Source organism: Hypanus sabinus, chromosome 9, assembly GCF_030144855.1.
Source record: "Hypanus sabinus isolate sHypSab1 chromosome 9, sHypSab1.hap1, whole genome shotgun sequence".
NCBI lineage: Eukaryota > Metazoa > Chordata > Chondrichthyes > Myliobatiformes > Dasyatidae > Hypanus > Hypanus sabinus.
The window spans coordinates 103,641,019-103,659,114 of record NC_082714.1 but is presented as its reverse complement, the minus strand read 5'-3'; the positions used below and the strand labels follow the sequence as shown (position 1 = coordinate 103,659,114).

General features: G+C 40.1%; 1 protein-coding gene across 1 annotated transcript in view; it reads right to left on the bottom strand.

Moving 5' to 3' along the window:
- LOC132399678 (AP-1 complex subunit gamma-1-like) overlaps positions 1-18,096 on the bottom strand; it is a 159,546-nt gene that overhangs the window by 11,613 nt on the left and 129,837 nt on the right. Inside the window, exons 19-21 of the mRNA XM_059980325.1 lie at positions 11,597-11,717; positions 2,605-2,700; positions 977-1,137 (exon numbers count right to left, since the gene is read on the bottom strand). Of these exons, the coding sequence (XP_059836308.1) occupies positions 977-1,137; positions 2,605-2,700; positions 11,597-11,717 (378 nt within the window). The remainder of the gene's footprint in view (positions 1-976; positions 1,138-2,604; positions 2,701-11,596; positions 11,718-18,096) is intronic.

Genomic DNA, 18,096 nt, shown 5'->3' with positions numbered 1-18,096 from the left:
TATGAGTCAAAGGCTTAGCTCAGTAACAACCCAAGAAAGTGGTCTGGAAATGGTATGATTTCAATGACAGGATGATGTTTCTTGAAGGGGCATATGCAAATGGTAAAGCTTCTACATGCCTGCTGCCCTTATTATTTTTGTGGCAGAAATCATGGGTCTCAGAGATCCTGAGTCATTTTGATTATTCACTATGATAGACGAATAATTAATATTTATGGTGGTGGGTAGGATTTGAACCAGGTTAGGGTTGTGTTGAGTATGACTATAATCAGGCTGTAGTTCAGATCCCTGGAATAGCTCTCGTATTTGTGAGGAAGATCTTCAAGTCAACTGCAGTTGTCAACTTTGCTATTTAGATCAATAATAAGTACAAGTGGCCTGTCCAGTTTTATTCTTACCCTGTTAAATTGATTACTTTTTTTTTTTACAAGTTTATGGTTTGCTTATCTATTTCAGAGTGCAATATATAAAAAAAAACAACCACATGGTAGGTAGGAACCAAACAGAGACCAGGCTGTGTAAAGGTGACAGTTCGTGAACAAGTTGGGATTACACAATGTGGTAGCTCTAAGAGATTATTGGGTAGCATTTTATAAAATTAAGTTCAGAACATAATTTAAGCTCCATGATAGGTGTGATAGGATTTGAATTGGCTTCTCTGAACTGTTCATCCAGCAACTGAAACCACCTGAATCCAAAGAGAGGGAACCATTTATAAAACATTGGAGGAAGGTGTGTCAGGTTATGGCAATTGGAGGGTTTGACAGACAATAGGACAGTATAAATTCATCTGATGAAGTGTATTACTGAGACATTGGTGGCAACATTAGCACGCTACAGTTTCCAGTCTCAATGGCAAACACTAGCCAGGAAAATAAAAGGTAATTATTTTCTTGTGTCATACCAACCCCTCAGCTTCACTTTCACTTTATGCACGTTAACCACCTGAACAATAGACAACCTACTCAAAACTCACCTTTGGTACTGCAGCTTGCAAAACAAAGTTGCTCATATCCATCTCAGTGGAATTTGATGCACGCAGGGTAATGAATAGCATATTTGGGTTTGCTTTGGACCGTTCAAAAGAAAATTCTATTTTCAGCCCATTTTGATTGAATGCAACAATGGAAGGTATACCTGGAGCAAATTGCATTTCTTAATTAGATTCAGACATTCAAAAACATTGAAGTGTCATTTATATAATGTCTCATCAGGCTCCAAACATTCTAAAAATGCGCTATGGATTTTTAAGGGCAATCATATACTCAATGTGGCAGGTATTTCACAAGACAGCAAGATCCTACTGATATTCATATTTATTATTTCTTTACAACAGAAGTCATTTGGGCAATCAAGCTATACCAGTGCTCAAAGCGTTTTGTCAGTTCTTGTTTCCCTGTATTCACACTCACCCTTTCACATGTCATCAATGACCCCTTGATTTTCCTGTCATTGAAGTAAACTAGGAACAATTTACAGAACTTTACTGTCAGCTCCTTGAGGCAGGAACCAAACCTGTGTTATTGGAGGTGTGCAAAAGTCTCCGGCACCATTGTAAGATGGGTGTCTAGGCCTGTGGTTAACTGCATCTTCGAGAAATGTTGGTCAGTATACCGCAGGAACCTCTACACAGTCATATTTTGGAAACTCCAACATTCATTGGTACAAGTGAAATTTTAAAACAAAGCCACATTCATCCAACATACATTGCCTCCATCAAGACAGCACTTAGTGCCAGACATAAATATTACAAATCAAAATCACATGCTGGTTTGGAGTATGAACCCATGTTCCAAATTCCAGCAGTGAGCCAAGGTGACTATCAATATATTAAACAGACCCAAGGTACATGATGTGATTAAGAAACATACTCTCAGAAGAAAAATTTCTATAACAAGCAGAAATTTATTATGAGTAGTATATTAGAGCATCTTTAATGTTCTGTCAATATAAAAAGAAATATTTCTCCATCACAAATTCTCAATTAACAATTTAGACAGAAATCAATTTTCTATAAAAATCTAATTTTATGATTTGCCACCCAACAAAATAATCTTAGCAGTAACTATAAACTTATTTATTTATACTTTCAGACTTCCTTCCTCATTCTTGTGAAAGAAGAAACTATTAGATGGGAAGGATATCACTTACAGAAGTATCCTTACCAGAACTAGTACTTGTAAGTTCAATTATGCTTTGTTGAGTACTAAAGCTAAAACCAAATCATGCCATCATTTAACTTGTTTTTTGAATCAGTTCTGTACAAATTTCAATGGAAAGTAACTAAGCAATAGCTCCCATAAATTTCAAAGTGGATCTTTTAAGTCTGAAATTGGCTAGTTTTGTTTTTGTAGCAAGCATCAAAAGAATGTACAAGCTAGTGTTCAACATCAGTTTTTGAGCTTTCCAGACTAGATATTTAGTTTGCTTTCCTAAGAATTCCATTCCTCGGGTTTGTTACGATGACAAGTCAAATATCAACTGAGTACATACTCAGAATAAATGGAAATTTCACAATATGCTTATGTCACAACCAGCTGGGAAAAAATGGCAAACCACTATTTTTGCACAGTTTATTCCAGTGTGGGGTTTCTTGTACCTTACCTTGCTTTAAACTGGAAGCATTCTGAAAACTGGGAGGAGCAATACCATCTGGAACCAATTGTGGCTGTCCAGCTGACAGACCTGATGACTGCAAGTCTGAAATACATCATAGAATGAGAAAAAAAAATAAACATTTTGGCTTTTTAAAATCTTGTCCATTACAACTTTACGACACATTTATAATTTGGTGTGTCTAGGGTAACTGTCTTTTTAAATCATTATTCACTGATACTAGACTTTAAATTAAGAAACTATTACCCATACAGATTAGTTAAGCATCAAATGATATGCCTCAATAATCCATTTATTAGATTGCTTAATGCCTTCAGGTACTAGTTGAGTCAAGATGACAAGGCAGGACTGCATTTTATTCTTCATCATCCATGGGTTAGGTATCAATCACTGAACACATACTTACTGATGCAAAAAAAAAACTGCTGGAGGAACTCTGAGTGAGGCAAAGGATGTCAAAACATGATCAGGACTGAACAACTGAATTCCTCCGGTTGTTTTGTTCTGCTCCAGATCACAGCATCAGCAGCCTCTTGTGTCACCAGATACTTTCTAATGCTGCTCTTATAACTGCATAAATGGGCTAAAACTGTGATGTGATTAGTAATCACTTAGCTGAGGTATCAGATTGCATTGCATGGCTTTACAGCCAATTCTTGATGAAGCACTTCCAAGAGAGGAAGGCAGGAAGAAAGTTCAAGTTCATTGTCATTCAACTATATACATATATACAGCAAAATGAAACAACGTTCCTTAGGGAGCAATGTGCAAAACACAGTACATATATCACATACCGCACATAAAATAACATCAACATAATATTAAAAGACAAAAAAGTATTCTGCAAATGCATGTACAAGTTGACATAAAGTGCATATATGACATATAGTTAAAAATACAAATGTATTATTGTTACTGGGGCTGTTCTGGGTGCCAGGGTATTCAGAAATCTCACAATTTGGGGAAGAAGTGGTTACCCAGCCTAACAGTCTTTACTTTTATACTGCTGAACCTTCTGCTTGATGTTAGGAGGTCAAAGAGATTGTGGGATGGATGGGAGGGGTCCCTGAACGCAGCACTTCTGGTGGATGGGGGAGAAAGAGCCTGATGATTCTCTCAGCAGTCCTCACAATCTGTTGCAGGGTCTTACAGTCAGATGCCTTGACTGCAATGCAGCTGGTTCAGGCACTCTTGATGCTGCTGCAGTAGAATGTGGTAAGAATGAGGGCAGGGAAACTAAACTTGCCTCAATCTCCTCAGGAAGTGCAGGTGCTGCTGTGCATCCTTGACTAAAGAGGTGATACTGAGGGATCAGGTGAGATCATCTATGATATACACTCCAGGAAACCTGTTGTTCCTGACTCTCTCCATGAAGCAGCTGTTAATGTGCAGTGGGGGTAGGTCAGCCTTCACCTTCCTGAAGTCCACAATCATCTCCTTAATTAATCCATGTTGAGACTCAAGCTGTTGTATTCACACCAGTCCAGAAGCCACTCTTTCTCTCTGTATAAGCCATATTATTTTTGTTGCTGATTTAACTTCTAAGAGGTGATAGTATTCAAGTCCTGACACAATTTTAGTTGATTCAAGTTTAGTCCGGAAATGCCACTTTGTCCTGAAATGGCTTTTCAGAGATCGTACCCAGATCTCTTATAACTTTCTTGGTCAACAGACTTGAATGCCTCTGATCGGGCTCTCAGAAAATTGTGGATCTCATGGTTCATCCAGGGCTTCTGGTTGGGGAAGACTGAATGATTTTGTTTGAAATCACCTACATTTAATAAAGTCCGTGACAACCATGGTGTATCCATTCAGATCCACAGAGGAGTCCTTGAACACAGCCCAGTCCATTGACTTGAAACAATCCCGTAGCTGCTCCTCTGCCTCCCATAATCACCTTTGTTGTCCTAATCTCTGGAGCTTTGCTCTTTAGCTTCTGCCTCTATGCAGGTAGGAGGACAGCCATGTGATTTGATTACTGAAATGCTGCCTGGGCAAGGAACGGTAAGCATTTCTTATCTTAGTATAACAGTTAGTAGGATCTCTGGTACTACAGGTTATACGCTTATGGCAATTAGGCAGAGTTTTCTTCAAACAACCCTGATTGAAGTCTCCAAATATGATTTGAAATGTGCCAGGATGAACTGTTTCTTGTTTGGAGATGGTGTCATGCAGTATCTCAAACGTTTGATTGAAGTCAGCTGCGGGTGATATGTAAACTGTGGTCAGGATTATGGAGAACTCCCTTGGTAAATAGAACAGACGGCTTTTTACAGTTAGGTATTCAAGTTCGGGGGAACACGAGTTTGACAAAACTGCCACATCAGAGCACCACCGAGAGTATATTATAAAGCACACACCTCCACCTTTTGCCTTTTCTGAATCAGCAGTTTTATCCATTCTGCAGACTGAGAAAGCTTCTGCTCTGATCACTGTATTTGGTGTGCTGGGAAAAAGTGATGCCTTGCACAGACTGAACACAATGATCTCTCATTTTCAAATGAGAAAATCTGCAGATGCTGGAAATCCAAGCAACACACACAAGATGCTTGAGGAACTCAGCAGGCCAAGCAGCATTTATGAAAGTAGAGAACAGCTGACACTTTGGACCAAGACCTTTCAGCATGGCGATGAATTTTCACCTGCTTAAAGGCGGCATATCTGCTTGATCCACCCAGTCCTTCAAATGATTGTGAAAATTGTAAATCATTAGGTTGATTTAAAGCTACTTGGAGGGAATTTACATGCTGCAGATTGCAGCGAGAGCAATTCAACAGAGGTATATACTTAAAAGTCTTGTACATAGCCTCAAAATGTCGCTGTGGTTCACCAGTGTCATCTTACATTAATAGGCAGGGAGACCTCCAGTATCCCTGAAGACTAAACTGCCAAGAAGTGCATCCAGCTGCAGCTTCTTTCAGACCGTGTTAAGAAATTGGAGCAGGTGGAGCTAGATGAACTTTGGATCATTTGGGGGCCTGAGGGGTTGACTGACAGGGATGTAGTTAAACCCAAGGTGCAGGACACAGGTAACCAGGTGATCCTCAAGAGGGAAAGACAAACAGCCAGTGATGAGTACCCCTGTGGCCATTCCCTTCAACAACAGGTACATTCATTTGGATCGGTGTTGGGGAGGATGACCTAGCAGTGGAAAGCCACAGCTGCCAGATCTCCGTCGCTGAGTCCAGCCCTAAAGTCAGAAGGGAAGGGAGGAAGAAGAAGCAACTTGTAATGATAGAGGATTCCACGGTTAGAGGAAAGACAGGAAGTTCTGTGGTTGAGAATGAGATTCCCGGATGGTACATAGCTTCCCAGGTGCCAGGGTCAGGGACATCTTGGATCAAGTCCACAGCGTTCTTAAAGGGGGCGGGGGGTAAGAGTGAGCAGCCAGATGCCCTGGTTGACTTTAGAATCAATGACATGGGTAGGATGGGTGACGAAGTCCTACAAAGTGAGTTCAAGGAGTTAGATGCTAAGTTAAAGGACAGGACCTCCAGTATTATGATTTTGGTTGGGCTATCTGGTGACATGTGCTAATGAGGCCAGAGATAGGAAGATCACAGAGTTTAATATGTGGCTAAGGAGATGGTGCAGGAGGGAGAGCTTCAGATTTTTTGATCATTGGACTTTCTTCCAGGGAAGGTTGGATATGTACAGTAGAGACAGTTTGCACCTGAATTGGAGGGTGACTAATATCCTTGTGGGAAGGTTTGAACTGGAGTTGCAGGGGAATGGGAATCAAAGTGCCAGAGCAGTTAGTAGAGTGGTTGTGAGGAAAAATGTTGCTAAGCCTATATACAAAGTCAGGAATCAAAAGGTCGAGTGTGGTGAGAGTAATGTTCTGAGCTGTGTATACTTCAATGCAAGGAATATTGTAGGAAAGGCAGATAAGCTTAGGGCATGGATCAACACACAGAATTATGATATTGTAGCCACCAGTGAGAATTATTTTCAGGACTGGCAGCTCAATGTTCCAGGGTTTCATTGTTTTAGACATGATAGAGCAGGAGAATTAAAGGGTGAGGGCTGGCATTACTAGTCAGGGAAAATGTCAATGCAGTGCTCAGACAGGAGCAACTGGAGAGCTTGTCTACTGAGGTTATATGGGTGGAACTGAGGAATAAAGAAAGTGACGATCAAGTTAAGGAGATAAAAGCATAGACTACCTAACAGTCTGCTGGAATCAGAGGAGCAAATTTGTAGAGAGATTGCAGACTGTTGCATCATGGGCGATTTTAGCTTTCAACATATTGATTGGGATCTCATACTATAAAAGGGGTGGATAGAGTTTGTCAGATGTATTCATGATAGTTTCCTTAATTAATACACAGAGGACCCAACCAGAGAGAGTGCGAAACTAGATTTATTAGGAAATGAGACAGAGCAGTTGACAGAAGTGTTTTTTTTTTCCAGGGGAACACTTTGCATCTAGTGATCATAATGCCATTATTTTCAAGAAAATTATGGAGAAGGATGGGTCTGGTCCTCGGGTTAAGATTCTCAATTGGGAAAAGGCTGATTTTGATTATATCAGAAAAGATCTGGCAAGTGTGGATTGGGACAGGTTGTTTTCTGTACTTGGTAAGTAGGAGGTCTTCAAAACTGAAATATTGAGAGTACAGAGTTTGTATGTTCCTATCAGGATAAAAGGCAATGATAACAAGTTTAGGGAACCTTGGTTTTTGAAAGATATTGAGGCCCTGGTCAAGAAAAATAAGGTGGTGCATTGTACATATAGACAGGAAGGAACAAATGAAGAGTTTAAGAAATGCTCTAAGAGTAAACCAGGAATTATAGGCCGGTGAGCCTGATATCAGCAGTGGGCAAGTTTCTAAAGGTTTTCAAAGAGACTGAATATATAAAGTTCAAAGTGAATTTATTATCGAAGTACATACTGTATGTCACCATATACAAACCTGACATCCATTTTCTTGCAGAGACAGTAAATCCAAGAAATATAATAGAATCAATGAAAGACTACACCCAACAGGACGAACAAACAGCCAATGTGGAAAAAAACAACAAACTGCAAATACAAAAGAAAAATAAGAGAAATAATAATATTAAATAAATAAGCAGTAAATATCAAGAACATGAACAGTTCAGTTATGGGATGAGTGAAGTTGGGTGAAGTTATCCCCACTGGTTCAAGAGCCAGATGGTTGAGGGGTAATAACTGTTCGTCAACCTGGTGGTGTGGGTCCTGAGGCTCCTGTACCTTCTTCCTGATGGCAGTAGCGAGAAGGAACCATGGCCTGGGTGGTGGGCGTCCTTGTTGATGGATGCTGCTTTCCAGCAACAGCACACTATGCAGATGTGCTCAATGGTGGAGAGGGCTTTACCCATGACGGACTGGATTGTATCTACTACCTTTTGTAGAATTTTCCATTTAAGGGCATTGGTGTTTCTATACCAGGCCATTATGCAACCAGAGAATATACTCTCCACCACACATCTATAGAAGTTTGTCCATGTTTTAGATGTCATGCAGAATCTTCGCAAACATCTAAGGAAGTAGAGGCACCATCATTCTTTCTTTATAGCTGCACTTACCTGCTGGATCCTCTGAAATTATAACATCAAGGAATTTAAAACTGCTGACCCTGTCCACCTCTGATCCCCTAATGAGGACTGGCTCATGGACCTCTGGATCCCTCCTCCTGAGGTCAATAATCAGCTCCTTTGTCTTGCTGACATTGAATGAGAGCTTGTTGTTATGGCACCACTCAGCCAGATTTTCAGTCTCTTTCATATATGCTGACTCATCACCATCTTTGATTTGGCCAATGACAGTATTGTTGCCAACAAATGTAAATATGGCATTGGACTGTGCTTAGTCTCACGTCACAAGTATAAAGCGAGAAGAGCAGGGGGCTAAGCACAGAGCCTTGTGGTGCATCTGTGCTGACGGAAATTGTGGAGATGTTGTCAATCCAAACTGACTGAGGTCTGTAAGTGAGGAAATCAAGGATCAAATATTATGTATTTGGATAGAGAGGGTCTGATTAGGGATAGTCAACATGGATTTGTGGGTGGTAGATCATGACTAATCAATCTTAGAGTTTTTCAAGAAAGTTACCAGGAGAGTGGATGAAGGCAAGTCGGTGGATGTTGCTCATGGACTTCAGTAAGGCATTTGACAAGGTCCCACATGGGAAGCTGGTGAAGAAGGTACAATCTGTCAGCACTCAGGATGAGGTAGTAAATTGGATTAGACATTAGTGGTGGAAGCCAGAGAGTGGTAATAGATGGTTGCTTCTCTGACTGGAGGCTTGGGGCTAGTAGCGTGCTTCAGGAATTGTGCTCGGATGACACCAAGGAAGGGGTGTTGCACTTTGGGAGGACAAACAAGGTAGGACTTGCAATGGTGAATGATAGGGCACTGAGGATCGCAGTAGAATAGAGGAATCTGGGAATATAGATCCATAATCTTCAAAAATGATGCAACAAGTAGATAGGGTCCTAAAGAAAGTCTTTGGCAACATTGGCCTTTATAAATCAAAGTATTGAGTACAGGAGTTGGGATGTTATGTTGAAGTTGTATAAGGCATTGGTAGGCCTAATTTGGAGTATTGCATGCAGTTTTGGTCACCTACCTACAAGAAAGATGTCAATGAGCTTGGAAAGTATAAGAAGGAGGTGAGATTTGATAGAGGTATACAAAATTAGGGGTTATAGATAGCGTAAATACAAGCACATTTTTCCACTGTGGTTGACAGATACAAGAACTAGAGTTTATGAGTTAAGGGTGAAAGGTGAACAGTTATGGGAACATGAGGGGGAACTACTTCACTCAGAAGGTGGTGAGAGTGTGGAACAAGCTGCCAGTGGAAGAGAAGTTTGGATAGGTACATGGATGGGTATGGAGGTCTGGTCTGAGTGCAGGTTGATGGGCTAGGCAGATAAATGGTTCAGCGCAGACTAGGTGGGCCTACTCGCCTATCTCTGTGCTGTCATGTTCTATGACTTTAAGTCACATTCACTGCATGTCCGTAGTAACACAGAAATGGCTGTAGATTCTCTGTGTGTAGATCTGTTTTTGCCTTCCTGATGGCATGGAAAAGTGCAGTACCTGCTGACCTGAGAGCCATCTCATTCCCCAAACTGAAGGCTGCACCTCATTCTTTCAGCAGTGCCTGGACCTCTTCTATCAGCCATTGCTCTGATTAGCCCAAATAATGATAGATTTAACAACAGTGACATCTTTGATGTACTTCACCACAGAGCCCATCATGAATCCTGCGTATTCATCAATAAATATATAATGATCCTGGGTGGCCAGCTCCCTGAACATGTCCCAGTCTGTAATTTCAAAACAGTTCTATAATGTTGAGATTGCTCCTATTGGCTCAACACTAATTTCCTTAAGGATTGGTTTGATTTGTTTTAGTAGTGGTCTGTATGCAGGGATTAGCATAATAGATAAATGATCAGAATATCCAAGGTGGGGGCTGGGATGTTAGAGGCCCCATGAATGTTGGTGTAAACCAAGGACTAATGTATTCCCACCTCTGATAGCAAAGTCCACATGTTGATACAATTTAGGTAGGAACGTTTTAAGTTTGCACAACTGAAGTCCCAGGCCACAATAAAGAAACCGTCGGGGTGTGTGGTTTACAGGTCACTGATAGTACTGTAGAGCTCACAGTGTTTACTTAGCATTTGCACAAGAGGGGATATAAACAGCCACAATCAGAATGGCAGTGACCTCCTTTGTTAAGTAGTAGGACCTACACTTCACTGTTAAGGACTCTACCAGTGGTGAACAGTGGGTTGACACTACTGTAGTGTTACACACCATGCATTTGGTAAGGCATGAATCACAAACTAAAAAAAAATGACACTCAGTATTACCTTGCCTTTGTAATTGAACTCTGAGACCTGGAGAACATGACAGAACTCATCTAACAAATCTTTTGATCCTAAAAAACCCAGGAAATTAGGTGAAATCTCTTTGCACTGGGTGATCAACTGGGATGATCCCAATTCTCATTTCTCGTCAGAAAGTTACTTCCCTTTCCTTCAGTAGTGCTGCGATTCACTTCATATTCTAATATTTCAAAGTTCACCACACTATGTATTTAAACAATTTTTGCAACTTCAAATTACACACTGCAAAACCTCAAGTCCTCAAAGTCTTTCAAGAACAAGCTACCAGAATGGCCAACATCCAATCTAAATGCAATGCATGATGTGCTGGAGGAACTCAGTGCATCAGGCAGCAACTATGAAGTGGATTTGATGGTCGATGCTTTGTGTTGAGACCATTCATGTGGAAAAGTATCCAGATGAACTGTCTTGACCTGAAACATCAATTATTCATTTCTCTCCTTAGATGCTACCTGACCTACTGAGTTCTTCGAGTATCTTGTGCATTGCTCCAGATTCTGGCAGCTGCAGTCTCTCGTGTCTTCATCCTAATCTCTGTAGCTGATCCTTTAGGACATCGAGCATACTCCAGTGCTTACGCCCACAGATCATTTTCAAAAGGGTCATTCATCTACTAAGTTAGCTTGAAAATAATTACAATTGGGGTTATTAAAAGTATGAACAGCATATTATTCTTTCCTTTTAATAATGTTGCATTTTGGGCCCTTCATATTAAGTGTTACCTATGCTGTGCCTCCAATAGGATAGAGTTCTACATTCATCAGACTCAAGTAGTTCAGAGCTCCTGAGAAAGGAAGAGAGATCAATTATTCCACTTTTAATTTTAAGTTCTAGAGTGAATTCCATAACTCGTAAACGTCTCCAACACTATAATTCATCTGCCTCTTCTATCTAGTACAATATCTTTCATTCTTTCCACTGGCATTTAAGGTTCCCTAAGTGAAATTTTGCTCTGCCACTTCCTCTTTTTTCTCTTAAAAACCATCCTTCAAAATTCATTCTTGCACAAAATTTATTGTTACTCCTTATAAAAATACATTTATTTGGCATTTACATTATTAATTGGTTACTTGCAAAGATATTTGCTCACCTGGCACATTTAGTCCATCCAACAGATCTAGCAGCTCTCCCCTTGTTTGGTGTACGTTGCTTTCCTCAGGCAGTGATACAGCTGGCTTACTGTCATCAAGCAGATCCAGCAAATTGTTAACCTGAAAAAATATACGCTGGATTAAAACACATGAATTTAGCCCTTATATAAATGAGCATAGACACAAGTGAACCAGCCAGTTTCACTTAGAACTAATGAGCTCAACAACTTAGTATTAGATTGGTAAATTGCCTTATTCTATTGCCCCCTTGTGTGATGACCATATCCATGAATCTTCCAATATGACCTGTTATATTTATTGGCATGTAATAGGGATCACATTTAGTGAACTTGTGAACATAGTAAAGTGATTTGACACAATGTTTTACCATCTATCTATTCACAAAATGGAGCTTACTTCTTTGTAGATACAATCAGGTTTGTGCTGGTAGTTTTATAGGTTGATGTATTGGTATGTTTTGAAAATTAACTTTGCTATTTTACTAGTAAAACTACATTAATTTTTGGGATCTGAGCATTGCCTTCAAGGTGCTGTCACCTTCTTAAACCGCTATAGTCTTCCCAGCAAAGATTCTTCCACAATGTGTTGGGTATGGAGTTCTAGGGTTCAGATTTTGTGCTGAGAAAAGTGATACTTTACTAAGTCAGGGTGTTAAATGTCTTGGAGAGGATCCTGCAGGTGGTGCCTTTGTCCTCCTTGGTGAACAAGTTGCAAGTTTGAAAGGTGTTGCAGGGCAAGCTTAGGCAAGCAACTGCAGTCCATGTTGCACTGCGTTACTGAGAGTTAGTGGAGGAGAGAATTAATACTTTAGGACAGCTGTGGGATGCCAATCAAGCAGTCTGCTCATCTTGGATGATATCAATTTTTTTTTAAAATTACTAATTTTTATTGCAACACCAACAAATTACATTCAATACAACCAGTTGCCAATTACACTTTGACTGTAACCCAGCCACCCCCCAGCCCTCTACCGACCAACCGAATAGTAGTGCATACACAAACAGAGCATTCCTATTTTAACAGAAGATCTTTTAAGTTAGATATCAAATTTGTCCACATTAAGATTGTGTTTGGTCATGCATCATTTACTCTTGCTGATGATAATTCCAGGTAAGAAATGTCCAAAAAACTCCAAAGCCGGTTAAGTACTTGAAATATCATGAGGAGGTTTCCAACACTGGACTACAATCTTCTTATCAGCAGTCAGGCCTGCCAACCAGATTTTGCGTGTTTTTTCCGTAAGGGAAAGGTGGGAGTCATCATTTAAAAGATGTACAGCGGGGTCCATTGGTAATTGTACCCCCATTAGTTCTGTAAGAGTACTGATAACATTCCCCCACAAACCAAAAACCCTTGGACATTCCCATACAACATGTATAAAAGAGCCAATGGCTCCGTGGGAGCAAAATGAGCAATATGGGTCAGGAACCAGTTCCCATTTGATGTCTAATTCTAGGTGTTAATTATGCTCTATGACAAAACTTCAAGTGTATATACCGATGATTTGGGTTTTTCGAAGCACTGGCAACATTATTCCAAATTGCATCCCAGTCTAAGTCTTGTCCCAATTCAGATATGTCCCTATCCCAGGCTTTCAGTCCTGACGTGGGCATATATTTCTGGGAGTTTATCATAGATATATGACACCATCTGTCTTGGAGCACTCTGAATCCAACTTAAAATGGGATGGTCCTTTAAATCTGACCCTAGGGAACCCTGTAGGCTTTACAAGCTGATCTTACTCTGAAGTAGAAGAGAGTGCTTATTATATTGAGATACCAGTTCTTGAAAGCTAAGCTTAGTACTGCCCCATTTATATCTTGAAGAGCTGTAATACCTTTATCTTCCCAAGTTTTGTTAGTGATTGGTTTCCCCCCCAGATAGAAAATGATTATTGTTCCATAATGGAGATGATTTGCACCACACGCTTTTAAATTTTAGGAACTTTTCTGCTGCTCTAAACACTTGTAGCATATGGGTTAAAATTGGACCGTAATACAAATCACATTTTTTGGTAGACATACCTATAAGGAGAAAGTCCTTCAACCTCATTGTTCTATATTTTTCCATGACAAAACTTTATCCTCCTCCATCCAGTAGTTAAGACTTTTTAATACAAATGCCCAGTGATACAGTTTAAAATTTGAACATGCCAATCCCCCATCTGCTTTTGAATTGTAGAGCTGACCACTTTATACTGGGTCGTTTACTGTTCCAAACATAGCATCGTAATAAGGAGTCCAGTTTTTACCAATATCCTGCTGGAGGTGCAAGTGGGATCATTGAGCTGATAAAATTAATGTGGGGTAAGATGTTCATTTTAATGACCGATATACAGGCTGGGACTGATGGTGGCAGGTGTCTCCATCTATTAATATCTTTAACTATTATTTTCAAAATTACGAGTAATTTGTTTTAGGCACAGACTTTAGGGGAGTATTAACTTTAATACCCAAGCAGAGGACCTCATTTGTAACATTAATCTGGGGAGGGAGAGACACCTTACTTTTATCTGTATTAATCAGCATCAGTGCTGATTTTGATAGATTAACTTTGTATCCTGAAAGAAATCCAAATTGCTTCAGTGTTTTTAAAACATAGGGAGAATTTGTTGAACATTTGCCATATAAACTAATGTGTCATCTGCGTAAAGTGATATCAAATTTGATGTTGTACCTATTGTAATAAGGGAGACCTGAGGAGAGTTTCTAATTAAATGTCCAAGCGGTTCAATAAATATAGTAAAAATTAAAGGAGACAAAGGGTCTCCTTGTTGTGTGTCCCATCCTATGTCAAATAACTCTGAGAAACCTCCTCCCACACATACCTAGGCTGAGAGATTAGCATATAATGTTCAAATCATATTGATAAATTTATCACCGAACTTAAATTCTTTTAGAACTCTCCAAAGATATGACCGTTCAAGGCGATCGAATGCTTTTTCAGCATCTAGAAATAGCAAGCCACAGGCAGGCTTGATTTTATGTGTTACACTCAGTATGTGTAAGAGCTGGCAAATATTATCAGATGTGAGACGTCCCCTGATAAAGCCCGTTTGATCTGGGCTATTATTTTCCCAACTACTGTTGCGAGTCTACTGGCTAAGACTTTGGAAAATATCTTGAGGCTGGCATTTATCAAGGAGATTGGACGGTGATTGGCACACTCCAAGGGGTCCCTTCTGGGCTTAGGTATAACTGTGATCAGGTCTATGTTTAGATCTCTATGGAAAGCACTATTTCCAACAGCATAATTTAATGTTTCTAACTATAACCATATAACCATATTGGTCCAAGAATATCCCAAAGTGCTACGTAAAGTTACACAGGTATGTCATCTATACCTGACGTACGACCCTTATTTGTAGCTTTGACTAGCTCATCCAGTGTAATAAAAAATTTAGAGTTTTGGTGTCCTCTAATGACAATGTAGGGAGGTCTAATCAACTAAAAAAAAATTGGTGGTCATTCTCAGAAGGAACTGAGACACTTGTATAGAGTTCTTTAAAGTAATTCTTGAATGTCTCATTTATTTCCTCTGTTGAAGATACTACTCCATATTTAGCACATCTAATCAATACAGACCTTTTAGCTTCCTGTTGTTTGAGCGTTAATGCCAAGGGATGGCTCGGTCTGCTGCCTTCTGCATAATACTTATGTTTGGTTATATGGATCATATATTCTGCTCTGCTTATTAATAAATCATTTATTTCTGCTTGTTTTCTTTTGTTATGGTGTATCTCCTTTGTTATGGTGGATCATTCTCCAAAACCTTAATGTTCTTCTAGGGTGGAAATCTTTTGAAGCTGCCTTTTATGTAGATGAGAACTGAACCATATGGCGTTATTTCGTAAGAAACCCTTGATGGAGCCCAAACCACTGTCACATCCAAGACACTATTTTTATTTAAATTTATAAACTCCATCAGTTTTGTTCTCAGTTGTGTTAGAAATTCGGTTTTTTTAGAAGCGTGGAGTCAAACCTCCACCTAGTAGCCTTATTTTTGATTTTGCCATAATTAAAAGTAGAGATAACTGGGTTGTGATCAGATAGATGTCTGGGCAAAAATTCTATTGAGTGTACCAAAGGCAGCAAACCAGAGGATATAATAATGTAATCTATCCGAGAGGAAGTTTTATGTCTTGTGGAGAAGAAGGAATTAGCCGATGGATTATGCACCCTCCACACATCAGTTAAATTTAAATCCGTTAGAAAGAGGTTAAGTACTTTGGAAGCAGATTCTTGAGAACTTGATATAGTTGAAGATTTATCGATGTTATTATTTACCAAAGCATTCATGTCCGAACCAACATATAATTGGTAGTCACTTAACTTCAGTAATTGAGGTAATTGAGGGAAAAAAATTCAGCCTCTAATATAGTTGCAGCATAGGCCAATGAATGCAACTTTTTTTTACCCTGAATGGATGTACAGCAAAAAGCTAGACATCCTTCATTGTCGGAGCCAGTCCTTTCAACTGATACAGTAATACTACATTTCATTAATATAATAACTCCTTTCATACCCTGGAATGTCATTAGGTTTAAGATGTGTTTTCTGTAACAGCACAATATTTTCTTTCTGCATAAGAAATCTAAGATCTTTGAACGCTGGTAGGGAGAGATTAATCCTCTAACATTAAATGATACAATAGTAAGATTTTCTAATTTATCTGTGTGGCACATCTTCCCCTGGATCTGTTGTAAGTTAGTGGTCGAACCCTGAGTTATCCCCTTCCCACTCCCTACGATGATGCCAGTGATGTCTTATCTGGTGCCCATGAATGTAAACAAGTCTACTGGAGACATAACCCGAAATGAACATGTACAACTAAAGTTATTCAGAACAAACTGCTATTTTTCAGCTTCATTCTTGATGAAGTATGACATTTGGGTGTGTTGAATATCACCTTAGAAATACATCACAAAATGCTGGTGGAATACAGCAGGCCAGGCAGCATCTATAAGGAGAAGCACTGTCGACGTTTTGGGCTGAGACCCTTCGTCAGGACTAGTTATAGATCTCTCCTTAAAGACGCTGCCTGGCCTGCTGTGTTCCACCAGCATTTTGTGTGTGTTGCTTGAATTTCCAGCATCTGCTGATTTCTTCGTGATCACCTTAGAAAGCATATTCTAAGCCGACTTACATTACCTTACCATGTTATCCTTGTACTAACAAGTTAACTGAACCATTGCCTTAAAACTCTGATCTGCAATACTCAGAAACAAACCAGCCCCTTAAAATTAACTAAATACAACAGTGCATCGAATGACTTTCCAATAAAAGAATAACAAGAAAACTTCACACCTAGGACGCAAACTTGCCCATGCCTATTAGATTGCACGTACAGGCTGGTCCGAGCTCTTAATGCAGTTCCATCTCTTCCTGAGGGGCGTGTGGACTTTGCCCAGGGTCTTCTTCCATATCTCCCAGCACTGATAATTTCAGGTTGCACTCATCTAAATTAGAATCAAGCATTCCAACAAACATTTGACTTCTATCTTGTAGCTGGTGAATAGACCGTAACATAGCACGTCATTTAGGTGAATTACTCAATGCAAGATAGCCTTTGACCAGCTCCTGCAGCCACACTGGCTAGAACAGTTGAGCTTCTAGTCAACAGTGATGTCTTAGGATATTGACAGTGGGAGACTTAGCAATAATAATGCCTCTGCGATGTGAAAGCATCCGTCAGTAGGATACACCCATGAGAACATATGGCCCAGATGTGGCACTTGGCTGAGTTCTGAAGACTTGTGCCGATCACAGGCTGAAGCGTTTATGAACATCTTGAACTTCTTGCTTCAGCAGTCTGAAGTGCTAACCTGCATCAAGCAGACTTCAATTTTAACAGTGCCCAAGAAGAATACGATAACCTGCTTCAATGACTAGCACCCAGTAGCACTTGCATCCACCGTGATGAAGTGCTTTGAGAGGTTGGTCATGAAGCATATCAACTCCAGCCTGAGGAGTGACCTGAATCTGCTCCAATTTGCCAATTATCACAACAGGTTGACAGTAGATATTGCTACAATATACTCGTGAGCAGACGATCAAAGCTGGTGCGCATGCATGTTTTTATCTGAAATATCTGTCTTGAAACATGGTGGTAGCAGTGGTGCTTGGAGAATTGCTTTTTTCAACCGTAGCGCCTGATTTTTTCAACTTGCAGTTGGCAGCATAGTGATAGTGCAACTCTGAAACGTCGGAGGGTGAGAAAAATATCAACTGAGACGAGCAACTAGCCACAAATAGAGACGGGTGTAGTAGCAATGCCTGGAGGTGAGACAGCAGCACCTGCGGGTAACCCCGTGCCAGGGAACCATGGTTGGGCCAGAAGTCCTCCCCCAGTCAGCGGCATTTGCCCGCCACTGGCCATGACGGTCAACCGTGGACTGATAAGACGGATGGAAGACATGGCGGCAAATGTGGACAAACTACTGTGTCGTAGCACACTGCACAAACAAGTTCCAGCATAC